This window comes from Capricornis sumatraensis, chromosome 1 (assembly GCF_032405125.1).
Source record: "Capricornis sumatraensis isolate serow.1 chromosome 1, serow.2, whole genome shotgun sequence".
Classification (NCBI taxonomy): domain Eukaryota; kingdom Metazoa; phylum Chordata; class Mammalia; order Artiodactyla; family Bovidae; genus Capricornis; species Capricornis sumatraensis.
This window is the reverse complement of record NC_091069.1, coordinates 46,723,074-46,737,125: the sequence shown is the minus strand read 5'-3', so window position 1 is coordinate 46,737,125 and position 14,052 is coordinate 46,723,074. Positions and strand designations below refer to the sequence as shown.

Here is a 14,052-nt window from a genome sequence, read left to right as displayed (position 1 = left end):
TCGAAAGTTATAATGTACCATTATAACAGTACAGCCATTCCGGTATACTTCACAGAAAGAAGAATCTCAAACAGATACCTGAGAGAATAGGTCTGAGTGTGATGTTTGACATGTAATTCAGAAGAAATTCAAAGAGTTAAATAACATTGTTAAAACTCCTTCCATTCCTACTGTAAACATGTAAACAAGGTTTCTCACAATTTATATCTCTAGAAAAATAAAGTAGGAAGAGAAAATCTGCAAACAATAAATTAACTTAAGGTGGCCTGCAACAAATTCATATACACAAATCCTTACTCTTCATTAACAGCTAATTAGAAAACAAAATTGAAGAAAAAAGTCCATTTACGATACCTAAGAAAGAAAACTCCTAAGCAGAATCTTTATTAAAAATTCCTAAAATTCAAATTCTAAATGACATTAAATTGGATAACACAAAAAGACTGGTCTTCATAAATAAGGAGACAAATACTGCTCTTGTACAGGCAATTTAATGTAATTTTAATATTTTCTATATCAAGCCATAAATTTAACACAACCCCAAGTTGAAAAGTATCAGAATTTTAATTTTGGAAAGAATGAGACACACTGATTCTAAAGTTCATTGTGGAAAAATAAACCAAGACAATTCTGAAAAGGACTAACAATGAAGATGGACAATCTCCATAAGACATTAACTGAAAACTTTAACTCTGCTTAATTAGAATACAATACTGGAGAATGAACAGATCCATAGATTAAAACAGAAAGACCAGAAACATCCCCAAATATACAGGACACTTTTCTACATACAAAAATTCTACAAATTATCAAGAAATGGACCACATACATACATACATACATACATAAAAGGAAAATGAGGACAGGATTTGAGCAACTCGAAGAAAAAAATAATACAAGTAAATGGCTTTAAAACACATGAAAACAAGTATGAATATACAATGGAACAAGTATACAAAGATGTTCACAGGAGTTTTTTTTTTTAAACAAATATAGACAACATCAATGTCAATAAAAATTAAATAATTTCTCTTTTGATGTATTCAAGTTTTTAATGTATTTTCCCCCTTTTTTTGGATTCATTTTAAATGATGAACACAAACCACAGAATCGTTATTTACATAATATATACCTTTGTATTTAATACAGCCACATAAAGTCCTGGAAGGCCATTACCAAAACATCACTTGAAATTAAAATATATAAGAATCTTACCTTTATCAGCACTACCTAAAAATTCCTTTTTCTTTAAAATGATGTTTTGCTTTATAACGATACATAATCAGAAAGATCAATTAATATATTTACACTTTGGAATAAAAATTACATATTGACCAGAAACTATAAAACTCCTAGAGGAGAACATAGGCAAAACACTCTCCAACATAAATCACAGCAGGATCCTCTATGATCCACCTCCCAGAATACTGGAAATAAAAGCAAAAATAAAAAATGGGATCTAACTAAAATTAAAAGCTTCTGCACAACAAAGGAAAATATAAGCAAGGTGAAAAGACAGCCTTCTGAATGGGAGAAAATAACAGCAAATGAAGCAACTGACAAACAACTAATCTCAAAAATATACAAGCAACTTATGCAGCTCAACTCCAGGAAAATAAATGACCCAATCAAAAAATGGGCCAAAGAACTAAATAGACATTTCTCCAAAGAAGACATACCGATGGCTAACAAACACATGAAAAGATGCTCAACATCACTCATTATCAGAGAAATGCAAATCAAGACCACAATGAGGTACCATTTCACACCAGTTAGAATGGCAGCGATCCAAAAGTCTACAAGCAATAAATGCTGGAGAGGATGTGGAGAAAAGGGAACCCTCTTACACTGTTGGTGGGAATGCAAACTAGTACAGCCACTATGGAGAACAGTGCGGAGATTCCTTAAAAAATTGCAAATAGAGCTGCCTTATGACCCAGCAATCCCACTGCTGGGCATACATACCAAGGAAACCAGAATAGAAAGAGACACATGTACCCCAATGTTCATCGCAGCACTGTTTATAATAGCCAGGACATGGAAACAACCTAGATGTCCATCAGCAGATGAATGGATAAGAAAGCTTGGTACATATAAACAATGGAGTATTATTCAGCCATTAAAAAGAATACATTTGAATCAGTTCTAATGAGGTGGATGAAACTGGAGCCGATTATACAGAGTGAAGTAAGCCAGAAAGAAAAACACCAATACAGTATACTAACACATATATATAGAATTTAGAAAGATGGTAATGATAACCCTGTATTCGAGACTGCAAAAGAGACACAGATGTATAGAACAGACTTTTAGACTCTGTGGGAGAGGGAGAGGGTGGGATGATTTGGGAGAATGGCATTGAAACATGTATATATACTATCAGGTAAGAATCGAATCACCAGTCTATGTTCAATACAGGATACAGGATGCTTGGGGCTGGTGCACGGGGATGATCCAGAGAGATGATATAGGGTGGGAGGTGGAAGGGGGGTTCAGGATTGGGAACTCATGTACACCCATGGCTGATTCATGTCAATGTATGGCAAAACCAATACAGTATTATAAATCAAAATAAAGTAAAAATAAAATTTAAAAAATAAAAATAAAGAAACTCAAAAAAATTTTTTTTTAAACTTAAAAAAATAAAATAAAATGCTAACAGCACCCCAGCTGAGAAACACTGGAAAAAAAAAATTACATATTGCTTTAAATATAACATAAGACTTCCACCAATCAAGACTATAAATAAGTCAAGTTATTCCCAGTGAGAATAACAGAAAAATTTTTAAAGATCCAGGAGAAAACCCACAAAACAGGGCTTTGTGCAATAGGGGTAGTAGCACAGATTTAAGACAGCTAAGACTATCACTTTAAGTTTATCTTAAGAATCCCTTAGCCTATGTTCATGGCAGACAGACAATCTTCCATTCTGGTGGTTATTCCTGTTTCCTAAGATGATCAGTAACCCCAGGAAAGCAATCCTCCAAACCATAACTTAATTTCCTTAGTGAAAGCATGGACAAAAGTGCCAGTGATATAACACAATCTAAAGAGAAATTAGACATTTGTTGGTATAGAGTTATTAGGTGTTATCAACAGTCAATTATAGAATTTGTGTCAAATGGGCTTTTAAGGTATGAATCAATAAGTATTCTACAATGGCTACATTAATTCCATGTGCTATTAATTCAAAATATTCAATTCTACAAAAAACTATTAAGTACAATAGCCTCTTCATATTGTCACAGTAATTAAAACTTGTTCTGCATTCTTAAAACAAGGCTAAGATTTGTATTTCTAGGATTCATCTTATTCAAAGTTCACTGTTCCTACCAGTAATAAAGTTCTGATAAACTTTATATTTGTATGTTTAAGGAGATTTAACATATCCACATACAAGGAAACAATATTAAAAAGCTTAGTCTTATTTCATATAAATACTTAGATGTACTATTACCAACCTGTCCTTCCCTTGAAAATTTAAAGGGTGGTTTGTGTTTAATAACACTTGTTGCAAGCCTTAGGAGTCCTGTAAGCCCATCATCTTCTATATTACCATCTTGATGATCGAGGATCTCCCTGCTACAAAAAACACAAGTAAAACAAGATAGGTCATACAGTTACATCCTTTATCTTTATGCAACAAAACTGTCAATTTCATATCAAATTTTACCTTCGAATACAGTCGGCCAAATGCCGTGCCAAAGCATCCAGGTCAAGCAGTGTTGTCTTAATACAAAAAGAAAATACAAAATTCAAATATAGATTTTTACATTTAGTATTTCAGTATTTACTAAAACAAAACAAAAAAAATCCTTTACTTTTAGGTAACAAGAATTCTTCAAATTCATTAACTTGCCAATTAAATTATAAGTAATATATAACTACTCTTTACTTGTACATAATATCAATAAAATTATAGTTGTAAATACATCATTAATGTCCTTCAAAAAAAATCAATGAAATGTTGGCAATAAATTATGACAGCCATAGTAATTTAATGAGAAAACACTGGGTTTGATTTATTTTTTAACAATTTTACTGAGATATAATTCACATACAATTCACCAAGGTTTGCTTCTAACAGTACCTTCTGAAATAAACTTAAATAGACAGTTCACTTCAGAAATCTTTATTCTCATTATAACTGAGCAACAAAATTAAAACAGATTTCATGAAACAGAATCTAATTTAAGAGGATTCACAGTACAGTGGTTAGGACTCCACGCTTTCAGTGCAGAGGGTGTGGGTTCAGTCTCTGATTGGGGCCATAAAATCTTGATAGCCATGTGGCACGGCCATAAACAAAAAAGAAGAAGATTCTCAAAGAAACTCATATCACCAAGAAGGAAAATTACTTTGAATACCAAGTAAGAAATAATAGATTCCTACTTTAAATGGGCAACCACAGGTTTAAAAAAAAAAAATTCCATGTCTACCTGGCATTAGTATTTTATGGATAAAGTCAAATACATTAAAATATGTTCAAGGGGAGGAAGACCTGGAAGTGGTCATCAAAAGAAGTAAGATAAGTAAATACTAGGGATGTAATATACAACATGATAAATATCATTAACATTGCTATATGTTATATAAAGTTGTTGAAAGAGTAAAGTGCTCATTACAAGGAAATAAAATCTCTTTCCATTTCTTTAATTTTATATCAGTATGAGATGATAATCTTCAACTATGCTTATTGTGGTAATCATTTCATGATATATATAACTCATTATGCTGTATACTTTAAACTTACACAGTGCTGTATGTCAATTATAACTCAGTAAAACTGAAAGAAAAAACTACAACAGGTTCAATATTGATTTTTAAATTTCTCAAATGTAAAGTAGAATAAGAATTCAGATGTAAACTGTTCCTTAAAACTAAAAAGCTCAAATGTTAAAGGACTTTTAAAATATATAGTGTATACATTGGACTTTGATTGAAATACATGAAAAAAATTGACAGAAAAGGTTCCCTAAATATTTAAATGTAAATTTTTCAAGTGTTTCTCACTTTTCTGTGAGATCAATTAGATTTATTTTAGCTTGCTAAATTTATAAAAAGGAAAAAAAAGTTTTTATGTGGCCAAGCTTTTCTTCGAAATGGACTTGTTTTAAATGCCTGTTAGACAGCAGTATCACTGTAGTCTCATATAACAAAATTAGAAGGTCAGAAAACTGATAGTGCTCTTTAGCTTAAAGTGATTTCTATTAACTTCAACTTTATTTTATATACTCAAAATCTACTTACTATTACAGAAATCTGTATATTTAAAGTCTAAATTCCACACTCCAAATAAGATTTTATATCCACAGATCTTACTCCGAAGACATAGGAAACTACTGATAAGTACCAAGTAAAGACATTTCAACTAACGTCAAAATAAAATGAAGGAATGAGAGCAAAACACAAAGGTACAAATGAAGTAGAAAAACTATGACATTTTCAACTCATTACAGACTGATAAAACTGCCCTTAATGATAAGGACTTATAAATTCACGAAGAAACATGTACATAATTCATCTCTATTAAGTTAATATAAAATTTTCTGAACATACCTGACTAGCATCCTTTATATGTATGTTGTCAACTAATTTGCACAACAACCAAAAATATTCTTTACATCCAGGTTTTAACATTGGTTCTTCTTCATAATCATCTATCTATTAAAAAAAATTTAAACTTTGTGAAAAAAGTTTAAAAGGGGAAAATGAACTTAAAATTATATTTTAGAAACTATTAGGGTTTATTAAAAAAAGTTAAATCCCTACAAACTAAACAGTATTCAAAATTTAACCGAAAAAGTTCTGAAGAAGACATTCCTGGTTTCTTTAAAATTAAAACTACTATGTACGTAAGTCAATGATGAGAAGTTTGAGGAAAACACTACTCTCAACTTACTTATAAACTACTTGGTAAAGATATGAATAATGTATAATACTAAATAATGTAGTGTCAACTAAAAATTCAATGACAATGTGAAAACACAAGAAACCTACAGAAAATGAGTATATATAAATCTACCCACGTGTAATGGTCTATTATAGTTTTCAAATCTGAAAAATAAAGAACATTACATTTCTTACACAGTTGATGACAGTAAATATGGAGAAGAAATATCCTACAATGCATCATATTTCTAGAGATTAGTATAATTTACTTATTAATGGGCCCTGAATTTATTATGTGAGAGAAGGGGTTTACAAGGCTAGTAATGAATAAAGCTGAAAATTCTAAGTATCACAAAGATAAAACAACTGTGACTGAGTAAGGAGAGTGCTACATTTATGATGTCTCTATCATTCAACTTATCAACACAAGGCTCAAAACCTATAAGGACAAATGTTATTTCCAAAACAGAATACCCATGAGAGATCCCAAAGAGCTGAAACCAAAGCACATAGAATCTATCCTTAAAGTGTAACATGGACACAATATGTCACAATGCTGTTACTTTAAGAACTATGTAACTATCATCCTCCTGGTGAAAACTATAAATAGTAAACAGGTATTCAAAATTACTTGCAAGAATAATATAATGATAAACGTGGGGCAAATGAACATGCAGAAATAGAACCTGCTGTTGAACACAGTAAAATCTTACCCTGATAGGTTTGAGTGCTTGAGCATCTGGAAGGAACTTCAACAATGTTGAGGCAGCCAGTAGCAGAAAAGAGCGATTGATTGAGTCTCCTCCATCCAGCCCTGATAGAGATAACTTATAAAGACCATTGCAAGACTCATGACGGACTGCAGTCTAAATGAAAAAGCAAGTTCCAAAGATAATCCGAGTCAGTGTTAAGAAATTAATCTTAAAGTTGATACGTTGCCAGAAATAATATGTTAGATGGCTTCTTTAATAACATATTTTAAAACACAATGTCCTGATCACATACTCAGGCATGTAAATAATACACAGTCAAATGAAGTACCCCAAAGTTATACAGTAATATGTAAAAACATTTTGGAAATTCCCAAATATGGCCATAAAAAAAAAAAAACACTAAATACAAGAACAGACAAATACAAAAAGGATTGAGAAGAGATTATTCATAATAATTTATTTACATGATTACATAACAAGAAAAATATTTTCAGAACTAGAAGCAACTTAGAAAGTATTTAAACCAAAATATATTACAGATTTTAGAATCTTGTTCAAATGTTAGAATAGTTACCTGGGACAGAGTGAGAACAAGAACACATATGCATTCAATACAAAGCTAATAATTCTAGAAAATGTTCTCTAAAAAAGATGTGAATATCGTGGCTAAGTGTACTAATAAGTGTTTCTACTATTTCATTTAGGATATGGTGTGAGTAACATCAAGATATGATTGGTGAAAATTATACTGACTTCACTGTCAACAATGAAATCAAAAGGAAATATATATAACTTATTGTCGGTCTCTCTTGCATCTAAGGATACTCTCAACTAGATAAAGCAAAATAAATTTCTCAAATATAAATTACAATAATAAAGGCTCAAATCTTTCTAAAGCCTCAGGAAAAAAAAAAAACCAAAAGAACCACTCTGTAAACAAATACTGCAAAAAAAGAAAAATATGAATGCTACACAGTAACATTCACACTTACATCTTAAAGGATTAATAACTACTTTCCAGGATATATTTATGGAATCACATTCGTTTCCATTAGCTCTTTTTATTATCAATGCTTATATATGAAAAAATATGAGGAGTAGAACTAATCTTCAATCTTTAGCTTACCTCAGGAATAAGGAGAGTCAATTTCTTTAGCCAATCTTGTAAATGATCACTATCAGCAAGGCTAGATTTCACTAAAGAACAGCAATGAGCCCAACTCACCAAGAGCCACATAGAATAATGTGAAACTAAAGAAAAATTGGAAAAAAGTTACTATAAAAATTATTATAAAGACTTGAACTATAAAGAAAACAAAATGTTCGTTATCAAAGAAGGGTATTATACGTAAATGTTTCCAGCCACCTAAATCTTTATCTATTAAAAATCAACTTTGTGGAACCCTTACCTTCATGTCTAGACCTGTGATCAGATTGAGCTTTCAAAACTCTGTAAAGTAAAAACATACCACCAGGAATAGTTAAATCAGCAATGAATTAAAAAATAACTCTATTTCTACTATATTTATCATTTAACTTTCCCAAAAGATTATAGATTTTTATGAAAGATAATAATTTATTTTTCCATGGTCTTCATTTTTTGTTTAAAGAATCACTGGCAAAATCTTATTATAACAAACACTAAATGACTTCATATTTAATAAATAAAATCTGAGTGAATCCCATATTGACTTAAGTGCACTCTCACAGTGCCTAAAAATTTGGTTACTGATGTGATATGGATTACAAAGAGAAAGGATATAATGGTTTAGAATCTAAATATAAGACTTCTAAAAGGAAAAAAATCATACACTGGCATAAAATGCCCCTTTTTTTGGTATGGGTAAATTCAATTTTCATTGGGAATAGTTAAAAGTAAATTATTGAAAAGCAGAGAAAAATAACTAATTTAATTCTATATTGCTTCAGTTCTATTTTTTCCCCCATGATACTTTTAGTAACTTCAGTGGAAAATGTATTACCTCAATTTAAAGAAAACAGTAAAAATTTTCAATTTGATAACACCATTACACAGGAATTTAGTATTCACCTTAAAATAAACTGCTGTGTTTTTTTTTTCTTAAGAAAAGCACAGATCTCTAGATACATACTTTGTTATAATTAAATTGTGATAATTAAAAAACGCCTTTGAAAATTTCAAAATCTATGTAACTGATTTAAAGTAAAAGATACTGAAAAGTTAAAACTTATAAATCAAGATCTGGTCATATTTCATGTTTAACTTTTATCATATTGGCTTAATATAATTAACTTTACCAAGAGCAACCTACTCATGTACCTTTTAAATCTGCGGCATTTGAAGATTTTTGGTAACAGTAAGTTTTTTCTAACTGATTTTTGGTAACAGTAAGTTTTTTCTAACTACCTTAATTGATATAAACCTCCCAGCATCATATAAACTGAAGGTGGAAGTATACAGAACGTATGTTAGAGGACAGGGAGAAAAAGTTATTAATTATTTATCTGGAGGAGAGTAACTGGTAGTTGGTACAGAAAATCTATTTTTCCTCATACAAACCAAGGTCAAGTTACTGCACTTTCTTTGTTTCCCCACATTATTCATTCATAAGTTTTGTAACTAATAGGTGAAGTGCCTGGCACTAATAATGGTGAGCAAAATCAGATAAAGTACATACAGAACTATACGGTCCAGTGGGGTAAAGCAAGTATTAATCAAGTAATGCAAATTCAATAGAGACAGACACTAAAGAAAGACATACTAAAAAAGAAATAATCTTAAAATAATCATGCTACTTATATTCAAATATTGCTTATGAAAGTGACTTTTAAAAGCATCTGAAAAGAGACAACTAGCTATTAGCCATAAATAAGCACTTTGAAACATGCTTACATGAACTTTGTAAATCATCTGAGTAACAATGGCAAGCTTACGCCCAACATAACACCTAGAGAAAACAATACTTGAAAATATTTCTACATACTTTAACATAATTTATGTGATTATTTAAGGTATACAGAATCAGGTCTTTATGTATTAGCAAGTATCATTTATACACTATTAAAATTTTGTATATTATTTTTTAAAAATCACCAATGTAGCCCAAATAAATTGGATCGTATGACATGTTTAAACTATATTCTTAAATAAATATTTCCAGCTTTATCTACTGAGAGCCCAGAAGCAAGTTAACATTAGGAGTCATGAGTATCCATATTACACTGGTTCCACGCCAACTAGGGCTTCCTAAACACCGATTCCAGAACTAAGGCATATAAGCAAAGTGAACAGTAATAGTAATGAATTATCTTGCATTAAAAAATCCAACTTGATACTAAATAAAAGGAAGAGAAAGCTCTTCCTCACAATAGAATGTCAACTAATAAACATAAAATGAATGGCTAAGTGTTAGAAAATCACTAGTTTGCAAACACTACTGATACTTAATTCAGGCAAGAATCATCATCACTGTAATCCATAGGTTAGTTTTAATTAGAAAAATCAGAAACTTCACTATAGAGAAATCTGGATGAAACCAGAGTGACTGATCAAAATCACTAATAAGACAAACAGCTATCACTGGGATGAACTGGGAAAGGTATGTTACTTATTGAGTATTCCTGCTAAAATGTATAGTCTGAATTTAATTGTAAGAAACAATCAGGAAAACCTAAACTGAAAGGTGTTATAAAAGAACTGGCCTGGGATGCTCAAAAATGTCTGTTCCATGAAAGAAAAGATAAGAAATATCCCCCATTACAGGAAATGGAAGAAATATGACTATGAAACACAGTATGTTATCCTGGATGAGGAAAAAATTGCTATAAAGAATATTAATGGGATTTGAGTATCGATAATATGTTAGATAATATTATATCAATGTTGAATTTGAGTATTTCACTATAGTCGTCAGGAAACTGTCTTTGGTCTTAGGAAACACATCAAACTATTTATGGGTAAGTGACCATAATGTCTGAACTCTCACAGAATTTAGGATAACATATAAATAAACGTGTGCACAGGGACACCCACAGAAAACGCTATAAAAACTTGCAAAACGTTGGTAACAATATGCAAGTCTAAATGAATGATATGAAAGTGCACTAAAATACCCTAACCATTTATCTGTTACATTTCAAGTTTTTCCAAATTAAAAATTTTAAACACTGAATTCTTACTATATATACATACATAACGTAAAAACATCATACCTAGGAGCCAGATTATCATATGTATAAGCAACAGACATAAGTCGCTGAATCAAACTGGTTCCTTGGACAAGAACAAGAAATACCTTTAAAATAAAAACATTTAAAAAAAAATCTGTAAATACACTAAAGCACAAAACTGCATTTTAAACAGACTCTATATTACTTTGATTTTTATTTATAAAAATATAAGGAATACTCTAAAAATGGTTATTGGAAAATACTACAAAAGAATTAAATACTAGAAAAACATTTTCATAAACAAACATAAGAATAGCAACTTTAAAAAGAAAATAATACAAATTTAGAAAACACACAGGCAAATCCTCTCTATTTGACCCACAGATTATCTGCATGTCACCCAACAGAGCAAGAAAAATTATATATTATACATGCCAGTGATTTTGGGAGGCAGTAGATGAAGTAATATTTTTCACTTGAAATAAATACTACAGGTAACCAAGCTTGGAATCCAGATTAAAAATCCTGAGGTTCAACATTAGTTTACTTATTTTCAAGCTGTATGACTCTAATACTGAATTTCTCAGTTCTTAATCTATGTAATAGAAAAAATATTTGCTAACTTAATAAAGAATTATTAAATTTCTTCTGCAGGCCCAAACTCATTCTGGGCACTAAACTCTATAAAAGCACTGTTCCTATCCTGGGGAAGTTAGTCCAATGCAGCAGATAACATACAAAGCATTGCAGGAGCTTCCCTGGTGGCTCAGTGGCGAAGTCTGCTCGCCAACATAGGAGACACAGGTTTGATCCCTGATCTGGGAGGGTCCCACATGCCATGGAACTAAGCCCATAAGCCACAACTATTGAGCCCACATTCTAGAGCCCAGGAGCTCTACTGAGCCCATGGGCAACAACTACTGAAGCCTGCGTACCCTACAGCCTGTGCTGCCCAACAAGGGAGGCATCGGCAATGACAAGCCTGCACACTGCAACTAGAGTAGCTCCTGCTTGCTACAACTAGAGAAAAGCCCTTGCAGCAACAAAGACCCAGAGCAGACAAAAATACAGTATTTTTTTTTTAAAAAAAGCACTGAAACACAAGTATACGCAATGTGCCAAATGATCAACAGAAGAGAGCAGCAACTAAAGCTTTCCCTGACAAAATAAGGAGAGCTTTAAGAAACACTACATTTAAGTTTGGAGGCTAATGGATACATGTATGTGTATTGTTGAGTCCCTTTCTGGTTCGCCTGACTCTTATCACAATATTGACTGGCTTTATCCCAATACAAAATAAAAAGTTAAAAAAAAAAAAAGACAAGCTATGCTTAGGCTGGAATTTGAAGGTTAAATTTGGAATCTGAAACTTTCAAAAGGCTACTGAAGGAGAATAAATGAAATATTGTATGACAGTAAATTAGTAAAACAATTAGTGTTTCTTTTTTACTATTAGATGACGTCTCAAGAAAAAGAGTAACAAAAATTTCCCCTCAAATAATTTAATTTACATACTATGCTCTAATTATTATGATAAACAAATGAAAAAATATATGCTTTTTCTAAACTAGAATTATAACATTGGCATATGCATTGAAAAACACATGCACATAAAAAGAGAACCCATGGTAATGACCTGTGACTCTGGGGAAGGTTCATTTGTATATTCTTTTTCGCCACATCACAGCTTGCAGGATCTTAACTCCCTGACCAGGGACGGAACCTGAGTCCTCAGCAGTGGAAGTGCAGAGTCCTAATCACTGAGCCGTTAGGGAATTTCCTCACTTGTACATTCTAGATATTTTTAGTAATTATGTACTTGAACAAATTTTTTTAAGCCAGTTATTTAAAAACCCCATATATGAGTATATGTATTTTATTTTTCTATCAGTAACAACTCATTGCTCTGAAGTTTCTTGAACAGGTATGAGGTAAGCTGCTGTCCTCAAATGATTACAAAATAAGGAACAGACTGAGTAAAAACTTATCTTCAGCCTTCCCCAGTTCAGTTCACTGACAGAAACAGTGGAAGGGCAAATACTGATTGTATGAACAGCAGAATCCACAGTCAAAAAGACTTAATTTTATTGCTGGCTGTGCTGGTTATCGTGCCACTTTTGTTCAGCTCCAAACCCACCATACTGTGAACTTGCTCTGCCATTATAATGGCTGGTAAATTTCTCCTCTGCCAGCTAGCTTTCTTTTAAGTTTGTCAATCTGGGATACTTGAGAGATACCTTACGTCCTTTTTCTTTTGTTTGTTCTGGGGTTTGTTTTTTTTTTGGTTGTGCCATGCAGCTTGTGGGATCTTAGTTCCTGACCAAGGATCAAACCTGGGCCCCCAGGTGGTGAAAGCATGAAGCTCTAACCATTGAACCACCAGGGAATTGTTTGTTCTGTTAACACTGTTCCAGAAATATTTTAACCAGATGAGGAAACTGATTTCAGAATCAGTAACAGAATGAGTTCCTCAGAGGCCTAAACTCCAGTTCACCAAGATCCCATCTATAAGCTTCTCACTTCTGGTAGCTATAATCTTTTACATATATTCCTCAAAAATATGTGAAATTGCCTGCATTACCTTAACATTCCCTTTTAATTTATAGCCCTTCAAAACATGGGATTCTCTGGTGGCTCAGTGGAAAAGAATCTGCCCGCCAATGCAGAAGTCATGGGTTCAATTCCTAAGTCGGGAAGATCCCCTGGAGAGGTAAATGGAAACCCACTCGAGTATTCTTGTCTGGGTAAAATCCTAGATGGGGGCTATAGTCCATAGCTAAGCTAAGCTAGGTCACTTCAGTCGTGTCTGACTCTGTGCGACCCCATAGACAGCAGCCCACCAGGCTCCCCCGTCCCCGGTATTCTCCAGGCAAGAACACTGGAGTGGGCTGCCATGGAGTCACAAAAAAATCGGACACAACTTAGTAACTAAACAACTCCGAAACATAAGAATAAAATTACTTCTCGATTTTAAATCTACTCTGTTGGAATACCTAGTGTAGTTTGCTTTTCTGAATGGATCCTCCATTCAGCACAAAAATTACTGAGACCAACTAATGAACTCAACCCTACAGTTAGATAACATATAGAATGGCATAAAATTCAAGCTGCAGTTTGGATGATGAACTGAAAAGTTTTACTCCTTCGTAATTGCTACTGCTTGCTTTAAAATGAAGGCATAACTTCTGCTGTGAGGTCATACTGTGGTGATCTAGGATAGCATTTCATAGATATCAGTGTTGTTCACTTTGTAAAAACAAAAATAAACAAATTCTCTTAAAAGACGAGTGTATTACTA

The 14,052-nt window shown here is 32.2% G+C and overlaps 1 protein-coding gene across 1 annotated transcript in view; it reads right to left on the bottom strand.

Moving 5' to 3' along the window:
- The window catches only part of USP34 (ubiquitin specific peptidase 34), a 180,753-nt gene that overhangs the window by 62,860 nt on the left and 103,841 nt on the right, over positions 1 to 14,052 (bottom strand). Inside the window, 7 exon segments of the mRNA XM_068984030.1 lie at positions 3,462 to 3,582; positions 3,674 to 3,729; positions 5,560 to 5,664; positions 6,606 to 6,758; positions 7,732 to 7,856; positions 8,015 to 8,055; positions 10,797 to 10,879. Coding sequence (XP_068840131.1) covers positions 3,462 to 3,582; positions 3,674 to 3,729; positions 5,560 to 5,664; positions 6,606 to 6,758; positions 7,732 to 7,856; positions 8,015 to 8,055; positions 10,797 to 10,879 — 684 coding nt within the window.